The sequence below is a fragment of the Channa argus genome, chromosome 8 (genome assembly GCF_033026475.1).
Source record: "Channa argus isolate prfri chromosome 8, Channa argus male v1.0, whole genome shotgun sequence".
Lineage (NCBI taxonomy): Eukaryota > Metazoa > Chordata > Actinopteri > Anabantiformes > Channidae > Channa > Channa argus.
The window spans coordinates 12,197,610-12,211,368 of NC_090204.1; the positions used below are offsets into that span (position 1 = coordinate 12,197,610).

General features: G+C 37.7%; 1 protein-coding gene across 2 annotated transcripts in view; it reads right to left on the reverse strand.

Moving 5' to 3' along the window:
- The window catches only part of p3h2 (prolyl 3-hydroxylase 2), a 46,860-nt gene that overhangs the window by 6,473 nt on the left and 26,628 nt on the right, over positions 1 to 13,759 (reverse strand). For both annotated transcript variants that reach the window (XM_067514027.1, XM_067514028.1), the window contains exons 2-5: positions 7,285 to 7,437; positions 6,477 to 6,666; positions 2,732 to 2,863; positions 282 to 409 (exon numbers count right to left, since the gene is read on the reverse strand). In XM_067514027.1, coding sequence (XP_067370128.1) covers positions 282 to 409; positions 2,732 to 2,863; positions 6,477 to 6,666; positions 7,285 to 7,437 — 603 coding nt within the window. The remainder of the gene's footprint in view (positions 1 to 281; positions 410 to 2,731; positions 2,864 to 6,476; positions 6,667 to 7,284; positions 7,438 to 13,759) is intronic.

The following is a 13,759-nucleotide window of genomic DNA, read 5'->3' on the forward strand; positions in this document are numbered from 1 at the left end:
ATCCTGCCTGAGGTATTTTAAGCACAATATGTAAAGCTGGGTCTTTTTGTTTCATTTTAAGGTATTTTATAGTTATCTTTTAGCTCTTACAACCTTTGTTTTTGTTAATTTGTCCTTTAAAATGTCAGATTCTAGTAAAAGGGAACTGTGGTATGTTTGTACTATAAAAACTGAATAACGTACAATGAGGGATCCATCTTTGAAACAGAAACATCTTTGTTGGTATTAACATTTCCAACCATTTACCCCTACCACCCAGTGTCCCCACAGCAGATTCTGACCTCACGTGGTTCTCCATCATGTCCCAGCATCTCCCTGTAGTAATTCACGTTGTCTGTCATGAACTCTTCTCCCTCGTGGAACAAAAGGTAGGTCACAGCGCACTGCAGCGCATCTTCCAGTCTGTCCACTGCAGAGGGATAAGGTAGAAAATTATAAATGGTTTCTCTTTATCATATATATTAATTAAAGAGCTGTATCACACAAATACATATAAAAAGAAAGAGGTAGTTAACTTCTCTTTTTTCACTGTTTTCTGCAATGGTATTGAGCCATTTTCTGAAGGTACTGAATGACCTGTAGGGGTGTGAAATGTGGAAATATATCCAGTGCTGACATACAAAAACCATTACCACAGTGTAGTTAAAGCTGGACTCTCTTTAAAATATGACACACACACACACACACACACACACACACACACACACACACACACACACACACACACACACACACACACACACACACACACACACACACACACACACACACACACACACACACACACACACACACACACACACACACACACACACACACACACACACACACACACACACACACACACACACACACACACACACACACACACACACACACACACAATTGGCACAGAAGTTTGTAGTTACAACAGAAGTATCTCAGAGGTGCAGTGAGGTAAAGAGACAGCAGGTCAGAATCTTTACCGTCTCCCTGTATTAAACACACATGCAAACATACTTTCACATACAGTAAATTTATTCACAAACATGTAACTCTATACACACAATACACACTACAGACACACACACACAGACACACACACACACACTTTTTCCAGCTTTTGAAGCTTCAGGTTAACCAGAGACTTCTGGGGGCTGGGGCAGTGTATCTGCTGCAATGTCATTGTGCTGTAGAACCACTGAAGAGTATAACACAATGCTGCGGGATGATTACTGATGATTGGAAAAGTGTAACAGATTTGCAGAATGTGGATGATAACAATGCTGTTACCTACTAAATCAGTCCTGCTACATTTCACGCACTCAGGACTCAGTTTTTTTTCCCTTTGGCTTATCCTGTGAGTTCAGGGTCGCCACAGCGGATCATTGTCTGCATGTTGATTTGGCACAGTTTTTACTTCCTGACGCAACCTTCCCGAATTTCTACCAAGCTTGGACAAGCACTGCACAGCTGGTGATAGGCCCAGGTGGTACCAGGTAGAAATACAAATTCATTATGATGGATTTATATATCCAGGATAAATTGGAATAGCCTTGCACTCCACATTTAAAAATAATAACTACAACAACAACTATATTATTATTATTGTTATTGTTATTGTTATTATTATTATTATTATTATTATTATTATTATTATTATTATTATTATTATTATTATTATTATTTAATAAATAATAATAATAAATAATAATAATAATAATAACGATAATATTTCACTTAATATTGCACTTGCGTGCATCTTTTTCTGTGAATCCCTTGTCTATGGGTACAAACTTTTTAAATCACGCATGCAACAAGACCAGTCTAGAACAATGTAATCTAGAGCATTGTACAGAGATAAGAAATTAAAATATATATACACTACTATACTATATTAATATACTATAATATAGTAAATGGCTATCAATAAAAAAATGCCCCTATGAATACATAAGCGTAAAAAAGGAAATGAATATTGGTAAAGAAAAATAGAAGCCTTTTCATGAGTGATTTACAGGAAACTATGAGCCATTTCATCCTTTTTAGAACAGTAGAACAAGTGGCTCACTGAGGCACTAAACAGACAAAAAGACAGACACAAACACACACCCTTCAGTGGCTGCAAGGAATCCAAACCTGCTCTCAGTGTATTTGCCCAAATTCATGGATCCACTTATCATTATTAGAACCACATGCTTATAGGCCATTAAGAATTATCTGACGATCTCACAACTTCTGAGCACATGGTCTTTCCCAGCTACACTTTATTGTTGTGCACCCTTGTCTATAAAGAGGTTTTCATTACTTCATCAATGAGAGTAGACTACGCAGTAGTTCACATGCATGCAAATAAACACACCAAAAAGCTAATGAGTCAGACAGGACACACTGATAAAAAAGCTGCCCAGACAAACTATGACACAATTTCAACTATCCATCCATCATCTGTAACTTCTTATTCTGTGTAGGAGCACTATAAGTTCCTGTATGAGCCCTCCAGTGTGAGACTTATAGCTGCATCCATTGTCTTTGTTCATAATAACAAAAAGCATTGTTTGATAGAAGTCATGATCATTCAGGAAATGAGAAAGCTTTCTTCCTTGTTGTACACATTGACAACAAAAATTGCTGACCAAAAGCTTTCTAGAAAAAAAAAAGAGCAATGAGTAAATTCACAAAATAGTCTTAATGTACAGGTTTTTTTTAAACCCCCCCCAAAAAATAAAACCATTAAAGACCTTCAACTTACTGTGGAAATAGGCAAACTGAAGGTAGTCGTAGTGCAGAGGCAGGTAATTCTCCATCGGTGAGAGGCGGCCTGGGCGGGTGGCGAGGTCCCTGACGCACTCATGTTCACAGTGCAGCACTTGAGTAAAGTGATCTGCAACAAGTTAGTTTAATTAAGAATATTTTTTTTTAAAGTATTAACTTAATTAACTACATTTTTGAAAATTATTTTTGTATAGTATACCTATATAATTATTGCAAACATTTCTTAGGTATCTCTAAACACTAAAAATTTAAAATTAACGACATACAAAATGCTTGGCGATAGTAAAATGAGTGGTAATCACTCTTCCAAATTTTTCTAAGCCACAATGCATTGCCAGCAAAAGAAGCACATCACTTCTAAAGGTCTATTCCACAATGTGACTAAAATATCTTTTTATGTAATACAGTTCTGAGACATTCCTAAAATGGTCCTATTAAAAAAATAATATAAATATGCCTCACATACAGGATACTCTCCATAAACCCTTGATTTAGATCAAGAAAAACTATTTCAAAATACTTTAATGGGTAGAAGAAATTAAACTATGCATATAATAGTTGAGTGTACCAGGGAGACAAAAAGTGCCCTTTTTCTATGGTTTTCATATCATTCTATGACTTCATATCATTGCATACTGGTTAAAAAATGTTTCATCAGACCTACATTGTCAAAACCAGTGGCCCCCAGCGTGTATTTAAATGACATTCACAGTTATATTTATTTGCATTTATAGTTTTTTCCATACACTCTGTTACTGTAGGACTCTGGGGTCTGCTGTGAATGATGCATACAGTATGACCCACAGCAATTAAATATGCACTCATCTGTTTAATATCAGCTTCAAGTTTAACACTGTTTTACACATGTGAAACACAGCTGCAAAAATGATTTGTGTGAGAAAACATGTATGAGCTATATAAAACACTTTTTCCAGCAACTTTGTATACTGTGTAAAATGTGAAACATGTAAAAACAGAATGCAATGACTTGAAAATTATTTAAATTCCTATATACAAATTAACATGTTATAAAGCCAACATAAAAACATGTATAAACACATGATTGGTTTTTGAAAAATGTGCCCAATTTGAATTAGATATGCAAGAGTATATCAGATTAACTGTTGTGAATGCGCCTGATGAGAAAATCAAATGTCCAGTCCAACAACATGTAACTTCTGTTGCTGTGAAACACATTACCAAACATTACTTCTTCAGAACAGTCCATGTGTTTGTTGTTGCTCAGCTGGTGATAAACCCTGTTGTTCCTTGGTACTAGATGTCAGATTTCACATTCTCATGTATATTATTATTTCCTTGTATCAAGCTCAGGAGGAGAGCCAGCAGAGCGGATGGTAGCAAACTTGTGTGTTTGTGTGTGTTCTGAGAGTGTATGAACAGTGAGGTCACACTTGAGCAGCTGCAGCCTCACTGCTCCTCATTTTCAGGACAACAGAGTCTGTTCCAATTTCTTCAAGCATCTCAGAGGTGGAAAATTCTGTTAGATCAGTATCAACAGCACTGTACAGAGACACTGTTTCTGGCTCAATGGACCGTGTACATAAGGAAGAAATTCTATAAATCTTTTCTTTTTATTGCGTTCACTTTACAGAGTTGAATAAAATACATTTAAAAATACAAGACACATTTAACTCAAATAAACATCATAATCACTGTCTACTGTAGTGGTGCTATGGAAAATAATCGCCTTATTAGAAGTAAAACAAAGCCTGGCCAAAACTAATTAGCAGTCTTTTCAGTGTTTATGCAACCGGGCCATAGATATTTGAGACAAAACACACTTGTCAGCAATTAATCTAGGACTACTGCCCACAACCCACCTTGGCATGGAGCGAGGCCTGACTTATGTCAACAAAAGCACCCCTGACCAAAATTGCTGTGTAAGTATAATTGCTTTATTTAAATCTGGTGCAATTGTCATGCTGTGGATACACACATCCCGGCTTTTTTATGCAAGTAGACATTTAGACAGATGACTATTGATTGGTGCCAGAAATGTGTGAGAAGTACTTCTGATTTATAAAGATTATTAAAACTCTACGACTAGCACCTGGTGATGAAATAAAGTTCAAGTAGAGAGGAGGTACAGCTATAGCAGTTAGAACATACATAACGATATATATTAAATTATTTGCAATACACTGCATTTGCTGTAGGTATTTCAATTTTACACTGTATCCCAACTTTTTATGATGGTTTCGTGGGTGACAGTATGGTTATGAATATACTTCTAATAATGCTCTTCTAGTGGTGAAATTTCATCACTGTAAAGACCCCTTTTTGACCTTTAATTTTCTCCACATCTTCCAGTCCATACATGCCTTGCCTCATCGGTCCTATAACACAGTGCCGAGTTCAATCCAGTGCCAAGCCACTGCCAGGCAGATTTGTTCACCTAATTGGCATGAAGGGTTTTTGTTTGGCTTTGTTCAAGCCTTTCCTGGCTCTCACAGCCAAGCACAGCTCAGGCCCACACCTGTCAACCTGTCATCCCACCTTAAAAGACTCATCATTTATTTTGAACTTGCTTCTTATGGTTGTAGTTTGGTTAGTACATGTACATAAATGCCATTAAACTTCACTACTTTTAGCTGAAAAATGCCTCTAGATAACATAATTTGGATGAACCTTCAGTTTAGATTATGTCATCTTGTTGCTCAAACTATGGAGTTTATAATCATGGTCAACTTGCTTTTCCAGAGCTCCCACACATGACATCATCTTAACTCCTAATAATGATAAAGTCCTCAGGACGATTTCATATTTAGGAGTTTTTAAGCTAGAATAGGAGAGTCATAGGGACATTTAAAAGCATTAATGCACATTTACACCCTAAACTAAAGCCATAGAGAGCAAGTTTAATGCCCACGTAGGCCTCCCACACAACCTACTGTAATGAACCATTTGTTGAAATAGAGTGACTCAACAGCAATAACTTAAGACAGGAGTTATGATAAAAGGGCTGTGTGTTTCCAGATGAATACAAAAGTATCGTTTTTACCTTAAATAAACAACAAAAGGAGATAATTGCATCATCCCATTTTAGACTGTGGCGCAGGAAGGTAGAGCGGTTGTCCACCAATCTCACAGTTGTTGGTTCGATCCCTGCCTCCTCCAGTCACATGTCGAAGTGTATTGAGCAAGACACTGAACCCCAACTTAGTTGCTCCCGGTGAGTGTTGGCCAGCTGCATAGCAGCTCCCCCACCGGTGTATGAGTGTGTGTGTGAGAGTGAATGGGTGAATGAGAAGCAGTGTAAAGCGCTTTGAGTGCCAATAGGTAGAAAAGCACTATATAAGTGCAAACCATTTACTTTTAATGTGATGCAACATACTGTACAGAAGGGAACCAATTAAATCTAAAAGCATAAAATGCTGTTGTGTAAGACCCATGCCAAAACAGCTTTGGAAACCAATGATGTATGTATCATCGCGATATTTCAGCACTGTATTTGCATACATTTTTTGATTAGTGCATCAACTCAGTGCTCACACGTTGTACATAGATATATTATACAAAGATTATTCAAATCTCAACCTAAACAAAAAACTACTGGGGCTAATAAAATAATGTACAGGTTACTGAAGCTGGTTGTGATTTTTTACAGAAAAAATACCTACTTCAAAAATAAAAATACTTGGGGATAATTGTGATATAAATATTTTCCATTGTAGTAATTTTTTTTAAATCTTGGCTCTCACCTGACACGAGTTCATGGAGGCTATAACGATAGCGGAGATGATCGTGGCCCTCAAACCTCTGTGGTCCTTGGCACAGGGCCCGACACACCACATCTGCTTTATAGTACTCCACCAGGGCCTCCTCAAACAGAACAATGGCGCCTTCGTAATCATCCTTGTCATACAGCTTCACTGCTGCTGCGAAAGAAATCTGTTGATGGAAGAGAGATAAGAGATGATGAGGTCTGTGGGATAAATATTTATGAGCTACGGTGTTCAGGAAAGTGCTGTATGACGTGCCCCTTTATTGAGGTATTCATCTTTGGCATTTTTATGCAAGTAAATATATTGTTGTTATTTCATACCACAAATAACATGCTGTAAGTAATCCTCTATACAATTCATAAAATATTTTATAAATCCTCTGATGCATGTTTTTTTTAGTAGCAAGTATCTTTTGTTTGGAATAAAAAAGACAAGAGGATGGAATAATTGGCTGACTGCAATCAATGCCAAAACAAGATTTTTATCTCTATAGATAAGATTTGATATACAGTCATTTATTGCCCCTAGACAGAAAATTGCCTTGGACCAAAATCTTACATGCAAACTGCTTCCAAAAACATAAAACACATAAAAGCCCCAAAGAGGCTTATAATGTCCACCTACTAAAGGCAAATAAAACTGCTGGAAATACACAATGGTTTGAAATTGCATATGCATAGCAGATCCAAGTGATAAGTAAATGTGCTGATGCAGATGGAAAAATGTTGAGGAGAGGTAATAACATAATATATCCAACCTCACTGATTCAGATTTTCTGGTTTACCTGGTGAGGCCGGGCTTCTCGGTCCACAAAGTGGTCCTCACTGACACCCTGCAGGTCTTTGTACTGCTCCAGGTTTTCACCCATCTCCACATGTTCTGGATTAGCCTGGAAATATGTGTGAGCGGCTGCTGCTGCCTTGTCTGGCTGCTTCAACTAGAGAAAAAGAGCAGAGAGAGAAACTAAAATAAATGCTTTTAAGATGAATAACAAAACAGATGTTGGCACACTCACTGTTCTTATTGTACAGCTGTTCCAATAGAAGCCTTAACAGCACAGATTCCAATAAGCAGATAACAAGTTGAAGTGAGTTAAATCTTTTATCGGTGAAGCCATGTGGGGTCATAAAAGTGACTTTATAAATGCAAGAAGTAGTTGCTTTGGTAAATGGCTTTATGTATATATAGTGCTTAGTTGAACCACTGACCCTGTGGACAACTGCCTTCCCAAGTGAGCTGGAACTTAATTAACTTGCAATTCCAACATAGATGACTGTTATTGTTTAATCAATCAATCATTAGCATTAAAATGTAAAATTATAATTACATTTTTATACTATAAGTTCAGAAGATAAGAAAAAGCAGATAAGTTCGGTAGTTTGGAATCCATGTGAAATTAGTTATAATTACTAAACTGGATTCATCAGAGCAGAGAAAAACTCATTTAGAGAGAGAGATTGTTCCCATCCACATCGTGCCACATCATCACATTTCCTCATACAGGAAGTTACCACAGAACATTCTGTGAGTTAATTAATGTTTACAATTTAATTCTTAGGGTTTCTGATATATTTGTAGTTCAAATTAAACATAGAAAAAGTAGTAGAAGGCATAAACCATAATTTGCTTAGTTACTGCCTGTTTATTAAGCTAGACTACTAAATATTGAAGTTGGCCATATCCATTTATATTCATTATTTTATGCAATTCATTCTCATCGGGATCTGATAGATTTTGGTGTACTTTCACAAGATTAACATTTCTCGACTACACTAATTTCTAATTTAAAGCGATGTAAAACAAAGGAAATAATGGAAAAATTCAACCATCAGGACATGTCTGGTCTTAGTCAGACAGGATCAGAAACGTACTCAAGCCTCAACATGGATAAGTTACCCAACAGTCTGCACTATGTTGCTCAGTCCATGTCCACAAACTCATGAAACCGATCCCGTTTGTGTCTTCACAAGAATGTCAGAGATTTGAACCAGTGACCTGAGTTTACTGACAATTTTCCTCCTCATTCTCTCTTCATAGTAATTAACACATTACGAAACAAATTGTAACGAATGGCTTTGATTAGGCTACATAGGACTGGATCTCACTTCCAGCTTTGTCTCACATGCACACCTGCCTCGATTTGTTCAAATTGTTAATGTTCTCAACAGGTGCAAACCTTAAGCAGAGCCCAGCGATTCACAGCCTCTTTACTGACACCTCACTCCTCTGCTCTGTCCACCACTCAGGAAAGGCACTTGTTACAAAAAACACCTTTGGAAATTATTCTTTTTGTATTGTTAGTTCTTAGTTCTTTTTTATTGTTTGCAGTGTGATGACTGAGCAAGATAAGACTTGGGAATTTCCACATTAATCAAAGATTTGGGAATTCTATGGCTTCTGAACAAATGCTCTATTTTGCACACAACAAAACAATGAAGCGATTTATGTTTTAAATGTGGGAGCCAAACAATTTCCAAAGTCTGAGACACTACATCATAAAACGCAAACTGAAGCAGACGTGTGATAAAATTGGGTCTCTTTCACGTGGTAGCAGGAGAGGCAGGAAAAGAAAGCAGAGCTGCTTTCCCTTGAATGGCCAAAGAGTGGTGTCCAGTGCATTCCTGTACATATCGCCTAGGTGGAGCCAATGGAGAACACCCACCATGACTGACCACCAGGGGAGGAGGAGAGCTATAGGGGAGCTAAGAGTGACGGGTCCACTTTACCAATGAAAATATATCACATTGTTAATGAGAATGTAATTAAAACAGCCCTTGTGAGTACGATGACAGTCAGTAGTATTGATGTGGACAATGCAGCAAGAACACCTTCCCATGAAATGGACAGGACAACAATCTGCACTAACAGGGCATAACCACAAGTAAATGAAAAAAGTTAAAACCACTATTCGACACAGGTGTTGTAACAGTTCTTTAGCATTACACGGTCATAAATTACTCACCGCTGTAGAAAAAGAATGCGCATTGACAGATCTGAATGAATCGAAGAATCAACTGGAACAATTGAAATTTGGAATGCATTATACCCTGATGAACTCAGGGTAAGAGTATCTGAGGGTGGATTTTTTTTCTCTGAATGATGGTGCAACCTGAATTGTGCAGCTCAGTCTGAACATTTGTCCTCTGCTGTTAGAGGAAAACGTCTTACTCAAAGACACTATTGTAGTGTTTTCTGGATTTGATGAAAATCTGTTGATATGTTTTGTATAGACCAATAGTGAGCAAACAGCAAAGATCATGGCCTCTGTGGTCTTTGAAGGTGAGACGATGTGAGGGTACGTTAACAACCAACATGCAATTACCTGTCCCCCTCTTTCAGGAGTAGGAATTACTCTGGTGCACCAAACTATCACAAACTCAGCTGTGGTCAGCTCCTGCCAGATCTTTTGTCCCAGGGAATTGATCCCAAAATGCAGAGAATCCCAGTATGGGATACACACTGTGTGTCCTCTTTTATCACAGGGTTTTCATTGTGTTTCATCGTGATTTTTCTGAGATATAGTATTACTGTGTAAAAATACTTCATTGTGTATTCTTAAAAAAAACAAACAAAAAACCCCATTAAAATCAGAAACATTTAAATCTGAAGAAAAACGTCCAGATCTACAATATTTACTGTTTTGGAACTTACATGTGGGTGGTGATGGTTTTATAGTCATATTTAACAACATCTTAGCTCCCACATATAAGATGATCACTACAGTTTTATGGATACAGATTACCATGGAGGATTTCTGGGAAACTGAGTACTTTATGAAACTATCAAAAACCGTCAAAGGGTCCAAGCTCGGAAATACTGCATTAAAAGCACATGCTCATTTATCAAACTGAACAGAGTGAAAGGTTAAAACGCCCCCTCAAGATGACAGAACAGAATCAATCATGGGTTTATAACTTTGTTTGCCATAATACTGCATAGTGTAATGGAAAACAGTAGAGCCTAAAAAGAGCCATACATTGTTAAATCAAATTGACTTGTCTCTCTTATGTCTGCCACAGGAAAATATGGATACAAAGAAAGAAAGTAATTTTCTTTGAAAATCCTCTAACACTTCAGTCTGTATATAATTAGCCACGTTTCTCTGTAGAATTGGGCTAAAAGCTTCTATACTACATAAAATATATTGAAGTAAATGTAACATCAGAGCAGGTATTTTGTCACAGTAATGTGAAGCCATATAAAAATCATCTTCACGGACTGGTGCCATTTGTGTCTTCATGAAATTATTAAAGTGAAGTAAAGTGTATAGAAAAATATAGTCACACGGTTTATATCAGCATGACTTTATTTTTCAGATATGCGTTTTACTAAACTTACTAACTTTACTAAGCTATTTTCTCTATAGATATAAATCTTTACATTTATTTACCTGTTTCATGTGATACAGGACAGGCATGTGTAGCACTTTATTTTATTGTGACTGTCTCTTATTGTCTGCGTGTTTGTCTACTGTGGTTGTGTGTTGGTGTATGTGCCTTCTGCAAACCAATATCCCTTTGGGATTGCTCAACCCTATATTCCCTTTCATTTTGTGAAGCGGTTTTCTTTGTTTGAACATGTCCACAAAAACGACTGAACTGGAATATGGTGGAGTTGTTATACAATTAATATGACACTATTACAGATAAATTGAATACAACTTTAAATTTATTTCTTGGAAAGCTGCTAATTATGCTGAACGTCTATTTGTGTACCGCTTTGCTCCAACGATAAATACTAAAGAAAAAGACATAGAGCTGGTACAAAACAGAAATATTTAATCTGACATTTTTCATTGCAGTAAAACATGCTTTAAAGCAAGTGTTTAAACACAATCAGGAAAGTAGATCTGGTACCATGTGAGGACATTTTCTTCCAACATGAATATCAAAGGAGCACCTGTAGAGGTGAATAATTACCACTCAGTCCAAGCCCTGAGCTTGTCCTCTGCACTAAAGAGTAACTTGTGTTAGAGCTGTTGGATGGCTTCGCCACACTGAGAGAAGTACTCTTGATGTGGGCACAGAGTAGTGCCAAGGCAAACGTTCATTTGCATGCTTTTATCATCTGAGCCTCCTGCTTCATTCACAGGTATGTAAATAGGCCTGGGCTGGCGCCACAGATGCAGAGACGCTGTTGTGACAAAAAGCACGTACGTACAAACAAGCACGGAGACTGTTACAAAGATGGCCTGTCAGAGGCTCAACATACCACCCAAAAAACAACCGCATTGCTGAATACTTGAGAGACTTGCTGTTTCAAAGCAAATCCTATGGTTCCCAAGTGACTAGGAACCCCCGGTGAAGTACACTGAGGTTGTGTTCAAGTTAACGCTCGATACAAGAACAGCTGCAAGAAATCAGAAGTCCTCTAGGAGCGAGGATTAAAGCAGCCAGAGCGCTCTCCTTATTCTTCAGCCTCCTGGACACTGTCTGAACCCCCCTTACCCTGACACCTTCACCATGCCAGAATGTGTGAGATGATTCCAATAATTTATGTAGCTTTCCAAAATCGACACCCCATTAGCCATAACCATGTTACACCATGATTTACCAGCTGTGCAGAGGTGAGAAAGTGAACAGGGTTGGAATTGATTCTCCTCATCTCTCCTTCATCTCCCAATTACCCCAAAATCTTATTACAGCTGCAGTTAAACAATAATTTACCCTCCTAACACTTGGCGGATCGTTCCTGAAGAGGGGAACTCAATCGTTACTGGTTACCTGCAATAAAGTATGGCCTCCCACCACTTGCTTTCAAGCACATTCAAGCAGGAACATCTGCGAGCAAGTTCCTACACAAGCAATAATAGTTTTAGTGCCAGACGCAAGTTGTGTCTGCTCCAGAAGGTCAGGGTGAAACAGCCATTTAAGGCTGGGTATTTTATACAAATATACCCATTACTGAGAATATATACAGCAGGTGTTGAGATTGTGTGTGAGTGTTTCTGTGTCACCAGAAATAAACTACCAGATGATAAATACAATGTTTGGTCTAGTCTCAACTATGGCTACACCTAACATTAACAAAAATTGTGTCCCTAAGTCACTGTGCTGACAGTCACACACTGTTAAACACCTCTGAACTACCTGAAACTGAAACTAGGGTTTTATTACCACAAGAAGAGAATTTTTTGCTGCACATGAGGCACAAATATTTGATTCGAGTCTGAGTAGCACATAGTATACTTTAATGGGAACAATATTTACTCCTCTGTAAACACAGTAGTTCTTTTTTGAGCAAAACCAAGTTTACTGTCACTAAACAAATATTTATTTCATGAGGTGGAGGGTTCGGGTTCATTGTTCAGTAAATATTTAACCCCCAAACAAGTAGGTAAACCACATAATATCTGCCTTTGGTTCAGCAGCAAATTGTAAATGCAGATGTGTTTGAAGAACATCAGATGAATCCAAACATTTCAGAAGTTCACACACAACATGAGCTGGAGTTTACGATAAGAAAGCGATGGAAGTCCAGGTTTTAGTTTATCAACTGAATCATGGCAAAAAATATCTTGCGAATGTTGTTACTGCTCCTTGCTTGCTTGAAATCATGTTTCAAGCAACCAACCATCAACACCAACGCCAACAATTTGATGATTGCAGGTTCTCAAATGTGAGGAGTGGCTCCTTTCTTGGTTTTGCATCACTGTAAATTCAATATCTTTGGGTTGATATTGAATGTTGTGACGGGCATTTTCCACCATTTATGTTGTTTTACTAACTGTTCAGCCACAGTGTTAACATCACCTGGTTTTCATGTTGTGGTGGACAGGGGTCCACAAATTTAACATGCGTCTGAACAACATTCTGGCTTTTGATTAGTAGTTTATCTTGAATACTGAAGGGAAATTTCAGCAGTCCTTTTATTTAGACAACTGCATTGTGTCCTTCATGGTTGCTACCTAAAGGACCATGTCATTAAAAGGTTCAAGCTTGTTAAATATATTTAAAAAAATTAAGAGGCTAGCACAATATGAACATCTACCAGTAAAAAAGGTTTAAAACCTGGGCAGTGACATATACCCTTGCAGCCCTTGAAAGCTGGGGGCACCCCTGCAGCCTAAGGGGCCCCTGCCTTTCAATAAATGTTATGATACCAACGCTCAACTGTTATGATAACACCCTTAAGCCTTTCATTTCATTAACTCAGGAGCTTTGATAGACAAAAACTGCTGCAGCACATGCTTACTGTACACACGACCCACTGTCAGTGTGAATAAGTTGCTTGATAACCTCAATAACAAAGGTTTGTTT